The sequence below is a fragment of the Takifugu flavidus genome, chromosome 9, assembly GCF_003711565.1.
Source record: "Takifugu flavidus isolate HTHZ2018 chromosome 9, ASM371156v2, whole genome shotgun sequence".
Classification (NCBI taxonomy): Eukaryota; Metazoa; Chordata; class Actinopteri; order Tetraodontiformes; family Tetraodontidae; genus Takifugu; species Takifugu flavidus.
Window position 1 is genome coordinate 473617 of NC_079528.1, and position 16184 is coordinate 489800.

At 48.9% G+C, this 16184-nt stretch overlaps 1 protein-coding gene across 1 annotated transcript in view; it reads left to right on the top strand.

Moving 5' to 3' along the window:
* Positions 1-16184, top strand: part of col23a1a (collagen type XXIII alpha 1 chain a) — an 81407-nt gene that overhangs the window by 43460 nt on the left and 21763 nt on the right. Inside the window, exon 3 of the mRNA XM_057043373.1 lies at positions 14966-15010. Within this exon, the coding sequence (XP_056899353.1) occupies positions 14966-15010 (45 nt within the window). The remainder of the gene's footprint in view (positions 1-14965; positions 15011-16184) is intronic.

A 16184-nucleotide genomic window follows, 5' to 3' on the forward strand; every position in this document is an offset into this window, starting at 1 on the left:
TAGAGTCAGGCTGTGTGTGTGTGTCTGTGTGTGTGTGTGAGGGAGAGAGAGAGAGAGAGAGAGAGAGGGAGAATGAGAGATGTGATCAATGGGAAACACGGGTTCTCTTGTGCTGATAAAAAGTGATGTAAAGTTACACTTTTTTTTTACAGTGGAATAATTATGGAATAGAGCCTGGAATAGAGTTTTCCAGCTCATTTTGTTGATGTGAGTTTATTCGTGTTTCATGGCCACAAACTAAGAGCACCTCACCCTGATGTCTGCAGCTGTTGAACGATTTAAACTGGGACAGTAGAAACTCAAACTCTTGTTGTTGGGTACTAAATGGAATGGAAGCAAGATTGCTGAATAAGTTTGGTGTCTTTCCAGTTTTCCTAGAAATACGGCTGCAAACAGGAAATCATCTGCTGGATCTGTTAGATCGGATAGTTGTTTATATCTTGATAAGCCATTAGCCTGGTTTTCCAGATATTTAGTGGAAGACATAATACCTGATCACCACATATTTAAAATCACTTTTAAGCATCTAAAAAATACTCCCACATTAATGTTGACAGCCCAGCGTGTAGTTTAATTATAGTTTTGTTTGGTTCCACACAACATGAACCTACTCTCTTCACTTGTCTTTACTGATGGAAGGTTGGTTGGCTCTCCTTCGGTTTCAGTCATTTAGGACCTTTGCGGGCTGCGTTTGCCAGATTTGAGATTTTTTTTATAAAATTTATTTATTTGGGAGTTTTCAGTTCTTTATCGTGTTACACTGTTGCTCACTACCGTAGTTTTTGTGGTTTGGCAAAGCTCAGCAGCCTGCTGGGGTCCCCCACCATTAGGGAGCGCTACCACGAAGGGGGTTTATTTTGTCTGAGACCATGTTTGAGTCTTTCGTGGGCTGGATAACACACAAATACAAGGACCCAAAGTTTCCTAATAGAACCTCTCAATGTTATTCACTTCAAATGTCACGAATGTTTGTGCTCTTGAGCTGCTGCTTTCCGGACAATTACTGTGTTCAAAAATGTTCCCGGCTGCATAAAATGAATAAAACAACAGGAAATGTTTTCAATGAAAACTGATAAAATCATTGTCTCGCTTTGGTATTTCAAAAGACGAGACCACATAAAGAAAATGACTGTGTGGTGATTGTTGTCTGTTATTAACGCTAAATTCATGTGGCTGTTTTAAATGAGCCTTTATGAGACGACATAGTTTAGATTCTCCCCACTTGTGCCTGTGCTTTGATTGGCTTAATGACTGTTGCTATGCAACAGTCCCAGAAGCTGCAGGACATGACTGGGTCGTGCTTTGCGGTGTTTGCAGGTTAACCATCCTCCGCAGCCACTGACAAACATAACTTCCTCTCCTCTGTCAACCCCCCCCCCTTAAAAAGCACAAACAAATAAATCTCAGATTTCAAATTAGCATCAATCCGTTTTTCACAGCAGGCCCAGCTTGACACGTGACGACCCCCGTCTCAGTCCACGATCCTGAGGGAGTAGTAAAGAAACCGGGTTTAGACAGGTTCACAGTTACCCATGATCCTCCTCGCACATCCTTGACCCGCTGAAGGCTAACAGGAGCGAGCTAGGCATAATTTATGTGGACCTGGCACCCATCCCTTAAACCGCGTACACGGTGTCAAGTTGTGTCCATGAATTTTGGGCCGGGCCATATCTTCTTCTGTCAGCACTCTCACGCTCCACATCCTGACCAGCCTGCATCAGAGGGAGAGGAGGGAGGGCTTTTTCATGCCCTGGAGCAGCTTTGGCCATGTCTCTCTTCTACATGACAGAGGCCATTTGGCAGCTCCATTATCTATTTCTGCTCTTCTTCACTCCAGATCTGGCGTCCGCCCAAGACTGGAAAACTCACGCACAAACAGATCCACGGTGAATATCCATCACGTTTGTCTCAACAAGATTGAAATCAGCGAGCTGGAGGCTAAATAAAGTCAGTGCAGCAAAGCCCAGTCTGCTGAACATCTGAGACCTGTTCCTTTCTGCAAAAGATTCTGTGACGATAACCACGGGTCCGTCCTGGAGGTTCAGATGCATCTGCTTATCGTAGATCGGTGCATTTTTTTAGGATATTGGTCTCTTTATAAGCTGAAACGGTGTCCCGGGGTTACAAATTTTAAAACGTGCGCATTGTTGTTTGCATTCAACTTTTGACCACTTGTCTTCTGAAAGACATGCAAAGTTTTTCCTCTACTCCAAATAAAATGTTCTTCCCGTGTTGATATTTGGGGAAGAAACACTGCCAGTTTTTTTTCCCTCTCTCGTAAATTAAGCCCTTAAAAGTAATGGAATAAGGAAAAACAGAAGAGGCAGCTGCTCATCTGTTATGACCATCAGGCCGGGTCCCTGTATCTCAGGAAGACAAGCACAAGTTACGGCAGCCTCAGTTTTAAACTGTTTTCTTTAGTGCGTCATCATTTACTGTACTATCATGTCCTCCCTGGTAACTTTACACAGTTCAGACCTCAACAGCAGCGTTTGACGCTCTACATGACATGAATTACATGTGATCTCCACTAAAAAAAAGAAAGAAGGACTGGGAAAAGACAGTAGATACAAATAAATTAGCTTTGATATCTACACGAGCCCCTTTTCCACCAGCATTCCCAGGAACTTTTAATACCAGGAATTTATTTACATGGGATGAAAGATCCTGGAGAGGGGGAGTTTTTTAACCACGGCTAAGTGGAGTAGAATCCAGAGTAAATGTTTAAAGTTCCTTTGGTGGGAAAAGGGGTCGTATATTCCTGACATGGAGACGCTTGGCACTAAATGGAAAAGAGGTGGCATTTCCTTTGACATGGATGCTTCTTTCCTGGAACCTAAAAACAAAAGTCCTCGCAGATGTCCACATGGCAGCCATGCGTGGACTCCAATATGTTCTGCTCTGTGTTCATGGAATCAGTAACTTCAGAACACGATTGAATCTAATGAAATCAGCTTCCCTCCTGTCGGGGCAGCGTTTCCGTGTCAAACAGATTACTCAAGCGTGCAGAAAACACGTCACAACACGCATGTGGTTTCCGAGGGGCTGTTGCACAGTGGCCCGATCTGCAACCTCAAAGAAAAGATCAAAGCAGCACGAGGTTTAGACAATGTGACCGCCCGTGTACAGCCGTCCCCCTCTGTCCCCCTCCGTTGATACATCGCAGCACACGCAGCTCCGTGGGATTAGCCTACATGCTGGAGGGAGCCTGTTCAATCTTTGAGACGGCAACCCAAAAGGAAAAAAACTGGCCCTGTGTGATACAGAACATGTGCAGTTTCTCCAAGTGTATCCCACGTGAAAAAGTTGTGTGCGTGAAAGGCAGCGCAGCTCCCAGACTCGGAGCAGGTACCCGTGTCGCTGCGGTGCATCATACCGTGGGGACCCTGGAGGGGAGCTGGAAGCTCTTCAAAGTGAGCTGGTTGAGGCTCCTGTGAAATGAGCTGAGAGGATCTGGACCCAGCACATGAAAGAAGCTGAGCGCACGGTGGGACTGGAGCAGGGGGCCGCCGCAAGAAGCTGCACCAACCTGTCGAGTGTGTTGCAGCAACAGGAAGCACGTTTTGAACCGTATTTACAGCAGTAAATACGGTGGCAGCGCAGTATACATATTTATACTGACGTGAATAACAAAGTGACAAAACAGACATGCAGACTGGTGCTAGCAACCACCTGGCTAACGTTGCAGCTGCAGTGTGTGTGTGTGTGTGTGAGAGAGAGAGAGAGAGAGAGAGAAGCCTGCAGAGTTGTAATGGGGGAATCCATCAACAAGGACCAGAGTGTCAGCCCAGCAACAAGCAGGTGCAACTGTGTACTTAGGAAGGCAGAAAGGCTGTTCTGGAGAAAAGAAAATGGGTCATTACAAATTAAATGTGTTCTTTGAGGCAAATATGCGGGTTAAAATTGCTTGTTGACAAATTAAGAGGCAACATGATGAATAGGAAGACCCCCGGCACAAACTCGAAACCATTTCCATAAATTTCAGGCAAATTTTCTCTGCTTTTTTAAAAAAAGCAGTATGACAGGAATGAATGTGGAAAATTAGGGAGGGCCCTTTTGTTTAAATGACACAACTTCCCTCTCACGAGTGTACACGCACGTGTGTGTGTGTGTGTGTGTGTGTGTGTGTGTGTGTGTGTGTGTGTGTGTTTGCTAACAGCTGTGCAGGTCCCGTTGAACCATAGCACCATGGATGGCTGCTAATAACCCACCCTAATAATCCCCACATTACCTAATGTCTTTCTATACTCGGCGCCATTAAACCCTCATCCATTACAATACCAACACTGTGCTGCTCTGTCCCAGAGGTTGGACCCGATTCGAGACGATGTCTGGGTCCCAGCGGACCCGCCGATGCCCCGAGGTGATGGTGTTTGGTGATTACAGAGGGTTCCTGCGAGGTGAAGCCCAGAACGTCAGAAAACATCTGGTTAATGAGCCGTCGGGGTGCTGCTGGAAAGCCCAGTGTAACGTTACTCCAGGATGGCCTTGGAAACGGAGTTTCTGACTTGCATTTAAGTCAAGCACTTGTCTCAGCAGCTGCATGTCGAACCTTCTCCTCTCCACTCTAGAACCAGTTCCTAATGAATTTGTTTTTTTTCTTCAATGCTGAATTCTACCATAGAAATGAAGCGTTGCAGCACGCGAGTCCTGATTGGTCCACGCTGACTCTGTACAGTCTGGCTGGACACACAAAGGAGGCTCCCCAGCAGCATGGCTGGATGTATGCTGGGATCTTTACTGGAAGCCATTAAGGAAACAAGATATTTCCGACCGCAGGGAGCAAGATAAACAAGTGAAACACGATGAGAATGGGAAAGTAAATGAGACGCTTTTGCGCTGAATTGCAAAGGGCATGATGGCGGCGTGAGTGGGTCCACGTGCGTGCGGGCGTGAGCCGCGTTGGCTAATAGCGCTGTTTACCTACATGAAACATCCTGCTGTTAGATAATAACCTCGTTTCACCCGTGTCCACATCCATACCTTCAGCAGCTCGCCATCTATTATCAGCAGCACTGGTTCTTGGACTGTTGCAGAAGAACCGGACGAGCTCGGGTCCAAGAACCAGCTCGGCTCCAAGAACCAGCTTAGTCATCATGAGAGACTGGAGGTTTCTGGAAGTGTCTGCAGGGCAGCTGAAGACTGAGGGAATCTGCAGTGACACCAGGAAGATAAAAGTGCAGAATAATATTTTCTTATCGATCATCTTGTGGTGTTGAGCCAGAGCCAGAGAAAGGAGGGGGGGGCAGACAGACAGAGGACAGAGGACCTGGGGGATTTGTTTAGTCTTAATGGACAAGACACAAGCAGAGAAAGTTGTTTTCTTTGGTTGTGCTTGTTTCTCTGTCCGCTGGAGTTATTTGCCTTTTTCAGTCTGAGCTTGTTACAACTTGGACTCTATTTTCATGAAATCTTCCCAGTGCTCCAGTTTCTTGCCCAGTAATTATTTTAGTGAATGTTCTGACTTTTTAGAACTTGGCTGGAACCTTGATAGATCTGGCGTCAGCACACTCAACAATCTGAGCCAGACCTTTGACACATATAAAGATAGATGGGAGTTTATATTGCCGTTGAATTAATGCTTAGACATCATTCATCTTTCATGAGTCTCCAGCGTCCAGGCTGTGCTGCTCACAGCTCCGTCATCTCCGATCTCGCAGATTTTAGACAGGACCCCTTTAAAAGGGGCAAGAAAACCGTTTCAGTCCCTGAAGCACATCAGGATTACTCTAGGCATCCTGATCAACACGCACGTCTGGTGACTGCAGAGGATGGTGCAATATTGGAGGGACAAAGTGTGTGAGCAGTGGGTGTGTAACAGTGAGGACGGTGTAGGACGTGGATGGAAGATGATCACCCTGGCAGGTGCTGTCCACGAGATCGGAGAAGCTCCAAAGTGAGAGAGAAGAGGAGGCTGACAGAGCCGAGGAAGCACATAAGTGAGTGTGAGAGGAGGCTGGCGCTCAGGATCCAGGCGTGACGATGTGACCGTGACATGTGGACGTTGAAGTCGGCCCAACGGTCCGTTTATTGGCTGAATCTGTGGGGAGAAGAGGGCGTTCCCACAAAGGTGACTGGGCATGTGTGAGGGTGAGAGGTGAGCTGCGTCCAAACACGCTGGCAGCTTTACGGCCTCCACCATGCTGGAGGTCACATCCTGTCTTTGTTATTGACACGTGGACACGTGCACCAGCCGTGCGTGAAGAGTAGCGTTTGACAGACGGGTCGTGGCGGTTACATTTAACAATGAAGCCTCCATTTCTTGTTTTCATTAGAGTGGATGCCAAGTACGGACTTTCCAGAGTTCATACTTTCATGTGCACGCTGCAGCTTCGGGGGGGGGGCATCCTCAGCCAGGTGTGCCCAGAGCCTCCGGTCTTTAATCCTAAACATGCTGTCAGCACCTTGGTACACTGCAAAAAGGGGGGTTGCCCATAGGTCCAAATGTCTGCAGGCAAATCGTATGCTAATGGGTTTCTGTACCTGTGGGAGGTGCATCTGGCCCACACGTGAGGGTTCCAAGCGTAAACACACTTTAAGAACCAGCCACTCACTGAAGATTCGACGATGTTTAAATTCAGTGAGAACTCGAACTGTTATTCAAGGACGTTTCCCAGGGCACTCGCAAGAGCCTCAAGAGTCTCGAGAGTCTTCTGACGATGTATCTCTCGTCGGTTCTGACTCCCTTTTACGAGCGTGTCTCTGGGCTTCATCTGCTCCCCTGTCTTCATTAACAGGTGCTTAAAGTTTGACCTGCTGCTCCTCCCCTGTAATCTGCAGCAGATCATCAGGGTCTGTCTGAGCCCACTTTTATTAAAGCAAACAAAGCGCGTTTAGATTTTCTACCTTTGGTTTCTTGTTGCACCTTCCTTTTTTTACAGCAGTCGGCTCCTTTAGCTCCGTGAAATGGCTTCAGCAGGAGTTGGATGAGGTGCGTCTGGACAAAGTTGCCATTGTTCAGAAGCCTCTCCAGCCACTGCAGTGTGTGTTTTTCTTCTACCGCTACCACTTTGGTAGCGTCCTTAGATTATATTCGAAGTGGCCACTAAATGCGATCTTGTCCCGGTGTATCAGTTTTCCCACAACGACCGCAGGTTCGCGACTTGCTCGGTCCAAGAACCTGTCTGGGACGCCAACGACCACAAGTGTTTCTCTCCCTCTCGGCCTGGCAGCGGAGGAGTGAAACCCGACGCCGCCCTGCAGTTGACACGTGACGGCGACTCCAAGCGTGTCGCGTTTGAACCTGTGAAGCTACAGCTGAGGGGACAACTTCTGATCGAGACCCTTCCACTCATCCTCCCACTGGGTGGGTGGGGGGGGGGTCTTTGTGGTGCTGAAGATGAGACGAAAGGAAACGAGCAAAGCCTCGACTGCAGCTGGGGCTCTTGTGCAAGGCCACCGCGTTACGAGGAGAGATTTGATCGGTTTACCGCCGTGGATTTCACATGCCTCTGTCATGTAGGCGCAGCTGTGTTTAGTTTTCATTAGTGCGTAAAGAGTCCGTATCGCGACATATCAGCCGCGTCCCTCATCCATCACGGCAACAGCTGCCGGCAGACGCGCACAGAAATAGCAGCAACGATCTCGCAGGGTGGGAAATGCAACCCTCTCGTAGAGCGTTTGCATGCAGTATTTATTGTGTAGCGCGGGTGCGTGGCTGCCGGAGCGTAAACTCACATCAGGCTGTAACCTCAGACTCATCCCCGTCCTTCACCAACTGTGTTCATGGCCCGACAGCCATCTCGACCATGTTCTGACCGCAGGAACGCGAACAGCTGATTGGACCAAATATGGACGTCACCGCGCGGGTACAGTGAGGCGCGACCTCTTCCCGCAAAGTTCACACCGGGGCGAGTCTGCACCTGCTGCCGGGCTTCATTGCAACGCCGCATCGTGATGCTGCGGGAGAGAACGTGGGCGATCCGTTGCATCGGGATGGGGAGCGCGGCATGTAGAACCCCCGCTGTGAAGACATTTCTGTCCTCCATGTCTCTGAAATGAACAAGTAAACATCTTCCCAACTCTTGGCCTGGCTGTGGAATCTCTATGTAGTGGCGGCAGCTCTGACGTAAGCGACACTGTGTTGACAGCGGCTTGAGTTCCACCTGTTAACGTGTGTTGTGATGAGATAGTGGCACATCTTCTAGTGACTAACATGATACAGGAGCCAGAGAGTCTCCAGCCACTCATGGGAGGATTCATGAAGCAAGTTGGGATTTGGGAGAAAAGGCATCCGATCTCGCTTTTCTTAAATTCAATTTCCTTAAATTTAATGAAGAGAGAGAGCATGATATTGTGAATAACTGAAAGTGAGCACAATGCATGAGCTAGCATTAGCTTATTGCTTTCGTTGCTGCTGTTGCTGTTGCATAAGCAGGAAGGGAGTCAGCTGCTAGGTGACTGTGTGGGGGGAGAGTGAAAACTGTAAAAGTGAGCACTTATTTTTAGATTTGACAATCCAAACACAAGCGCTAGCTAGCATAGCGTAGCTGACAGCACAGGTGACACATATCAAATGCAAACACTTGCATAAGAATAGATATCTGCATATATGACCATAAAACCACCCTGGTTGCAGTTGTTTCCCCTTTCCTCTACGTTTATGATCAGCCCTGAAACCAGCAGCTTCAAGCTGCCCATTACGAACCGGCGCCCAAGTGTGTGGTTGAGATTACATGCTGTCATCGTGGCTTCCACAGAGGCTGTAATTAGCCTGTAGTCTGTTAGGCTGCCGTCACTTTCAGGTGTGAGAGAAGAGGAGACAGAAACCAGAACGGGGAGAGTATACAGTGGGGGATGGATGAAGGGGTCAGACATCTGTGGAAAAGCCAAGAAAGAGAAATACTCGAGGAGATTTCCATTTACTTTCAATTGGCTGGAATTACACAAAGCAGAGATGCTGGACCCGGTTTGAAGAACGCAGAAGGTAGTGTGGCTGCTTCTTGGCACTCAGTCAGCATAAAGTGTAATAAAACTCCCCTTTGAACATTAACACCCCCATACACACACAGACAGACACACACATTCTGCAGTTTTTATGTGAAGCGATGGATGTACTTCTCCTTTTGTTCCTTTACAGCCACTGACCCCTCGACACATCCCCTCCGCTCCCCTCCCTGTTGCTCTAACGTGTTCCAGAACATTAAACCAGAACCACATTTTATGAATGAATCCTGGAACCAAAGATGGGGCCGGTTTCCCCGATCTCAGACCACCATTCCGCACGCCCTGGCACTGGGCAAAGACCCGCCTGGGAAGTTACAGCCGGGCACGCTGGCCTCCCAGTTCAGGATTTTTATCCAGCTGGAGTGGCACTGAAGCCAATAAAATACAGTTGGTGTTTGCGTTTGGACCCAGTTTCCAGCATGTGCGGCAACAGTCCTATTGGTGGAAGAATCAGCCAGGGGCCTGTGTGAACCCTCCCGGCATCAACAAACACACATCTGAGTGTGAATGTCTAATCGATTCACTCACAGTCCGGGATCGTTTGTTTATCTGGCTCGAGTCACGCAAGGGCCCACTTTGAATGGGCCGTGTTGCTGGTGTGTTCTGCTCTAACTCTCTCTGAGTGATGCTGGGTGGGTGTTTTCACTCTTTCTCCTACCGGTCTCACGGTAACTTCCCTCCCACCTTAGCTTGGTGAAGCACAGCAGAGGAGCCTCCATCTCCAGAGCTCTGTGGCTTGGAAATGGTGGCCGAGCTGGAGCTCCTCGTTTTGACAGCATCTGTCTCTGTTTGCTGGGTGGGCCCGTCTGGGCCCGTCTGGGCCCGTCTCAGCTCCCATTAGCTGCAACACACAACGGACCAGGCAACTTTCCTGCACCCGAGTGCCTGACGGGAAACTCAGCAGAGTTTGAGCTGCAGAAAATAAATGATGTTGGTGTTTCATAGTTTGGTGAAGACCAAATAAAGAAAACAACCACCTGCTCACGCACGGCCCGGTTCTGTTGGGGTCTGCATTGATTTAACACACATATGTGGGTTTATAGCACCTCTGCTCGCCCATGTCAGACCGTGTCGGAGGACCTATACGTCCGATAAGCGTCTCTAAACTCACACAAACACGCTCTCCGGCTGGGCTCGGAGAAATCCGTCCCGGTCACGCCACATGTGGCGCTGAAAGGCAGGTTGGGTACCAGTGTTTCGGACTGGGTCCACTGGGATTTACAACATAAACACCTGCCTAGAACCTAAAACGTTTAGGGCACGTCTGTATCGAAGCACACGTTTTTATTAACTCTGAGCCATGAGAGGGTTTGCTGAGCTTGCTTTTTCGGGGGCGTTTATTTTCTTATTTTCTTATTTTTCCTTTTTTCAGGTTGTAAAAATGCATCCCTGAGGTTTGGATTGAGATTTTCAAGCCTCGTCGGGAAGCTCCAAAAATAATTCTTGAATTTCCCATTTATGATTCTACGGCGATGATATTTTCCAGAAGAAGAAAACGAACCCCCGCTCTGGGACCCGACTAAATCATGTTTAAGTCAATTTGATTTCTCGTGCGCATATCTGTGGTCGTGGCAGCGCTGCCCTGTTGACTCTTCTGTCAACAGACCAGTTCTGCTGCGGACGGAGACCAGAAACAGATTTGTCGTGTGAACAAACCCAACATGGGTCAACATGTTGTGGCCGCTATAGTGTAGCACACTGAGGAGCCTTCAGGGCCTTGCTCAAGGGTTCAGGGTAGTGATGTCGAGGTTGGGTAGTGACCCCACCCAACTCTGTCATTGTGAGGACTGGAGCTGACATCCTATCTATCTATCTATATATAAATATATATGGGAGGGCTGTAGTCCTGATATGGGGCGGGGCTTAAATGTATACAGTAAATGAGGCCAAGGTGCAGCAGTAATCATATTTTTGTGGGTTCCATGAAGCTGCAGCTCACTGGATCACTGCCTGACTGGACTCTGCTCTCACAGAGATCATCTGAACAACCATCATTTGTCCTCCAGACACCAACCAGAAGCAGCTGGGGTTTCTGGACGTCTCCATCCAGCTTGTGCCGGTATTGATGGTTTCTCCGGGGTTCAGAGCTAAAACCACCAATTCCCTGATTCCCTTTACGGACACAGAAGGTTCAAACCACTGAAGCTGCATCGAACCAGAGGAGGAAAGATGCTTCAGGCAGCTGTGGACGAGCTCACAGCCAAGATCTCATCAACTGCCCCCCCCTCCCCCCCAGCCCATTTTGTTGCTGTTTACATCTCCACAATCTTATTGCAATGACAAACGGACAAACACTTTACGGACACTCAGACGGATCGAGACACAAGAAGGCGAGACTGGCGAGTGTCTGAGGCGAGGAGGCGAAACATCTGTTCCTGTTTGTCCACAGAAGAGACGAGCGAGGGGGGGACATCCAGCCCCTCCCTTTCAGATCCCCATTTTTTAATCGCTTGCAAGATCATCAGCGAGACATTCAAGTTTCCATCATATTTACATATTTACACTGTTTCCAAGCAAATCACACCCCCAAAATGCCACTTAAACCTGATCCTCCTCCATATGTGCCATCTAAAGCAACGTGACCCGGGGTGGGGGGGGGGCGCTCTCCCCTCCAGCCAACGTGGAAGTGTGCAGTTGACCTCCACTTCCTACAACCTGCCTGCCCACATTCCAACCCTCCGCTTACATTAAATTGAATTTTCCCTGATTGTTGGAGCAGAACTGGGTGAGCCTGAAAGGAAAAGAGAGGGCCGAGATGCTGGGATGGATGGACCGTGTGTGCAGATACAGATAACCTTCACAGCCTGCAGTTGGCGGCTTTAAGGACCCCCCCATCAATCCACCGCTGTTTTCCCTGGAAACACTTTGTTTGCAAGAAACGTCACAGTAGCTAAATGCAGCCGGGGAGCGGCTATGAGAACCAGACGCGCAGCTGTAGAGCGGCCGGGCCGAGGTGCGTGCTGGACTGGAGGTGGGAGATTTTCAGCTCTCATCGCAAGGATGTTGGGAAATCACGTTCCAGCCTCCCGCGGTCGCTTTGCATTGAATCCATTTTGATGTCGTGCACGGTTCCAGGGAAATTCTTAAAGCTTTCAACATGTTGGTCGTGTGTTTGACTACAGGACGGAGCAGCAGCCAGAATGTTCCTGCAGGTCACCAGAACCACAGAAACACGGATTCCGACACTTGCGGAACAATGGCAGCAGTCCTATCAGCATGTGGTTGCCATGGAAGCCAAGATTCCAGAGAAATCACAGCCGCCTTCTTTGGTTTGGACTCAACGTTCATGTTCAATATCCAGAAAAACGACTTTACAGGGTAAACCGGTGCGGGTTTAAACGGAATGGGCCATTTTGGTAATGGTGGGATCAAATGTCAGCCTCCAAATGAAAGGCAGGAATACTTTTGTGATCCTCAGGGGAAAACTGGAGCTCATGATGGCTCTTTCATTCGGAACGCCGCCCCTGCAGCCCCCCCCCCCCCCCCATTCAGAAGAACCTTGTTCTTCTTCAGTTGGCGAATGAGAAACTATCGAATCAAAAACCGTCAAAATAAAAGCCGAGCTGCCACTTTTAAGGACTCAAATCAAAAGTGAGTGTCTGAGATGGAGCTCTTCCCACTGAGCGCGCGAACGTGCGTGTTTTCTATCGGCCTCTTTCTAAAGAAGTCCTCACGTGCTCTTATCCAAATTTACGACGGCAGATGTTGCAGATGTTTACGTCCCGTCGTGATCTACGCTCTGCCTGTGGAGCTTTGTCTTTCTGTTATTTGTCAAGGCTGGAGAACCTACAACCTTCGGCGCTGCACAATCTTTGGGTCCTTTTATTCCGCGTTTCCCCCCCCGTCGCTCCTGGAAACACCAAGGCGATGTGTCGTGTTGTGTTGTGCAGATTACACAAAGACGCACGTTGTCTTGTTTGTCTGCATCTCGTCACAGCTCGCTCCATTTCCCAACAGCCACACGTACTCGGCGCCCCGGTGCTGCTGGTTTTCCCATTAACCCCCCCCCCTCCATTGGCTTGTCATCACCCGCCTTCACTCTCTCTTAACTCTGCCACTCAGGAACAATCGCCGGTCGCCTGCTCCGCCAGCTCCGCCAGCGTCAACGTGCCAGCGGCTGTATTTTTCTGTCTCCAATGATGGTGGAGCTGGCGCGGGTCTTGGTAATCCATATCCTGCTGTAATCGCTGCACGCGGAGCCACTTTAAACTTTGTTCTACAGGGATTTTAGAAGCTGCTCGTCCATCCCCGCTGACATGCCATATCTTTTTTTGAGGATGGGGGGCGCCTGCTATCACTCACCCTCCTGTCATTATTAAATGTGACATTTTCCTCTCCCTTCATTCCCGGTCTTGGGTAAATGATCCACATCTAATTGCGAAGGCCTTGGCCCCCCACAGAGCCGTTCCACCGAGGTGTTTATGGCAGCGGGCGTTGAAGCAGGGGAAGTAGCCCGCTATAGATTATTGCGTGTGCATATTTGATGCTGCAGCTGGCGCTAAATGCTGCTTTGCATCTGTGTCTGAGGGTCTTCAGGTATAGAGGAGAGGTGTTAAATATTTAGGCTGCAGTATAAATGCAGAGCTGCAGGACCGTAATTATAGCAGCTACTGTAAAAATGCTGCAGTGGAAGGAAGTGATTAGGCCGGCACAATAACCCCAATAATGCCAACAGAGCAAACATGTCTGCTAGCATCAGGAACAGCCCACAGACTGCTTCCTGCTTCACAAGAGCAGGACTAGCATGGAAGGGGGGTAGCTGCAGGGTGGTTTCAGGATGAGGACAAAGCCCATAGAAAGCTTAGGATGATCCCTGCTGAAAACAACTGTCCGATGCCTTATTTTACGTCTGTGAAGAAAAATATTTACAAAATCCTCCAAAGCCATTAAAGTAAAAGCACCAAAGGTCAGATTGTGCTAACAGATCTCTCTGTGTGACCACCTCAGCTCTAAAGAGGGGTGTGTGTTGGATGACATCATCTGAAAAACAGTGGTCCTTTTAAATGATGATCGGTTTGCGTTCTCTCTCCCTAAATAATGTTGTCAGAAGTGGCCCAAGACTCTAAATATGCATTGGTGAACACATCTGGGGGTCCAGCGAGGAGGTTTTTGATATGTTTGCTCTCCAGCTCGGTGCTGATCATTCGTGATCCAAACCCTGAGAACTCTCCATTAGTTTGCATGAATAATTAGGATCCCAGTGAGTGACGGGGAGGGGGGGGGGGGGGGGGGGGGGGGGGGGGGGGGCGACCAGTCCAGCGTGCGGCAGCTGCAGACAGCTTAAAATAAAACCTCTGCAATGCTTCTTCAAATGAGAGCATAACTGAAGCACCTGGATGCGTGCGGCACCTACATCTGTAACACCTGGGATTCATTTACAGGAACAGTTTGGATTGGGCTGTTCGAATCGGAACAGAATGTTTCAGGAACACATGAGGGAGAAATTGTTCCTCAATGGCAGCCGGTGACCCTCAGCGCTGAATTAAAATCATGGCGCAACCGTGATTAACAAAAAATCAAGACTTTACCACAGTTCCGTGTTTGCAGATGGTGTTCCCACGGATTCCTCGTCCCAGGGAAGGAATGATAATCTAAATTGGGAATTAATCTTTTGATGAAAAAGCCCCGCAGAAACTAACTGACAGAACTCCAGCGAGCGTGATTTATGGTCCTGCAGCAGCATGAGGCCTCAGATTAGCTCACCCTGCTAGTTTCACCCTGTTGCCAGGCTGAACTCATTTTGGTGGAGGGATGTTGGAAGGCTGTCGCGCACACACTGCAGACGGGGCCGACTGGGTCCTGGTTCTGTTGGATGAGGAGTTTCCCAACATGCCAGATGTTCCCTGTCCTCCCAACTGAACCAGCATCTTGCTGTTTCTGTCGCTGGCATCTCAGATGTCCCCTCGGCCAGCTCACACAACCTGCACGCCAATCACAACACGTGAAACAGCGAGCCGTGTTTCTCTCTCCCAACCCCGCCTTTCTGGAGGATTTATCGCTCTCTCTTTGCTTTTTACAGGGCCTCCGGGGAAGCGTGGAAGGATGGGAAGGCGAGGGGAACCTGGTAAGTGACGCCCACCACCTGCCTGGTGTGTTTACTTGTCCTCTCTCTTCCTGGAAGGCTCTCACTTTCTTTCTCCCCGTCCTATTTATTCGCGAGCGAAGTTGAAAGGCTGGTGAGAACGGTGACCTGCCGGGTGGATGGATCACAGTTGCTCTCCCCTCTGTCCCTGCGCAGGCACGGCGTTAACCGTGGACATGTGCTTGCTAACGTCGCCCAGATGTTTGAGCGGTAGCATCTGTAGTAGCACAGACCCGCCCTCCACAACAAGCGCTGTCCTCCGCTGTCCTTTCGGTGGTGGGACGCCGCTCTTCTCAGAGTTTTCCATGACACATAGACACACATGTTCTGAAGGTGTGAGTCATGTTTTTGATGGGTTGGTGTTATTACTCATTACTACTGGACCTGCGGTGTTTGAGTTGGTCGGCAGGATGTGTGTCATGTAACTTCCAAACGACTTGTGATTCATCAGAGGGCACTCGGAACACTTGTTCCCAACAACAGACCACAGCGCTTCAGGATCCTGAACGAGATGGAGGAGCCGGAGTTTAATTGGCCTGCGAGCTAAAACTGCTTTTGTGGGCATTGATGTCTCAGTACCAATGCAGATAAAAGGCTGAAAATGTATCACTTGATGCCTAAACTTCACAGCTAAATCAGATCATCTCAGAATCTGACCCAAACGGCTGATGAGGAGGATTTAGCTGCTTCTGATAATGGTCCATTTTCCACCAAAAGTCTATTTTAATATTTTTTACAGCACTGCTGGCTGGTTTTGGGTCATCTCGTGGGGTCTCTACCTACTACAGAAAGACTCACTGGTTCTGGTGGGGATGGTGGATCATTTTAGGTCACTGTGTATGTGAGGGGCAATGGGGGTTCTGTTTATGTTGCCTCTTCTCTTGTTTCCTCTGGTATCCTCACGTTTCAGCCTGGACTCTGCTGTGATGGTGCTGACAGAACACTGGTGGTTATCAGGGAAGCTCTTGAGTGAAAGAGCAGACAGAGCGGTTGAGCAACTGTGATCTTGTCTCCTTTGTTTTCTCTGTTTGCTCCTTCACTTTCTCTCTCTCTCTCTCTCTCTCTCTCTCTCTCACTCTCTCTTCATGCCTCTCTTTCTCTTGTTTACTTGTAGCTCTCTGTTTCTTTGTCATTCATCTCCAAACTCTAACACACC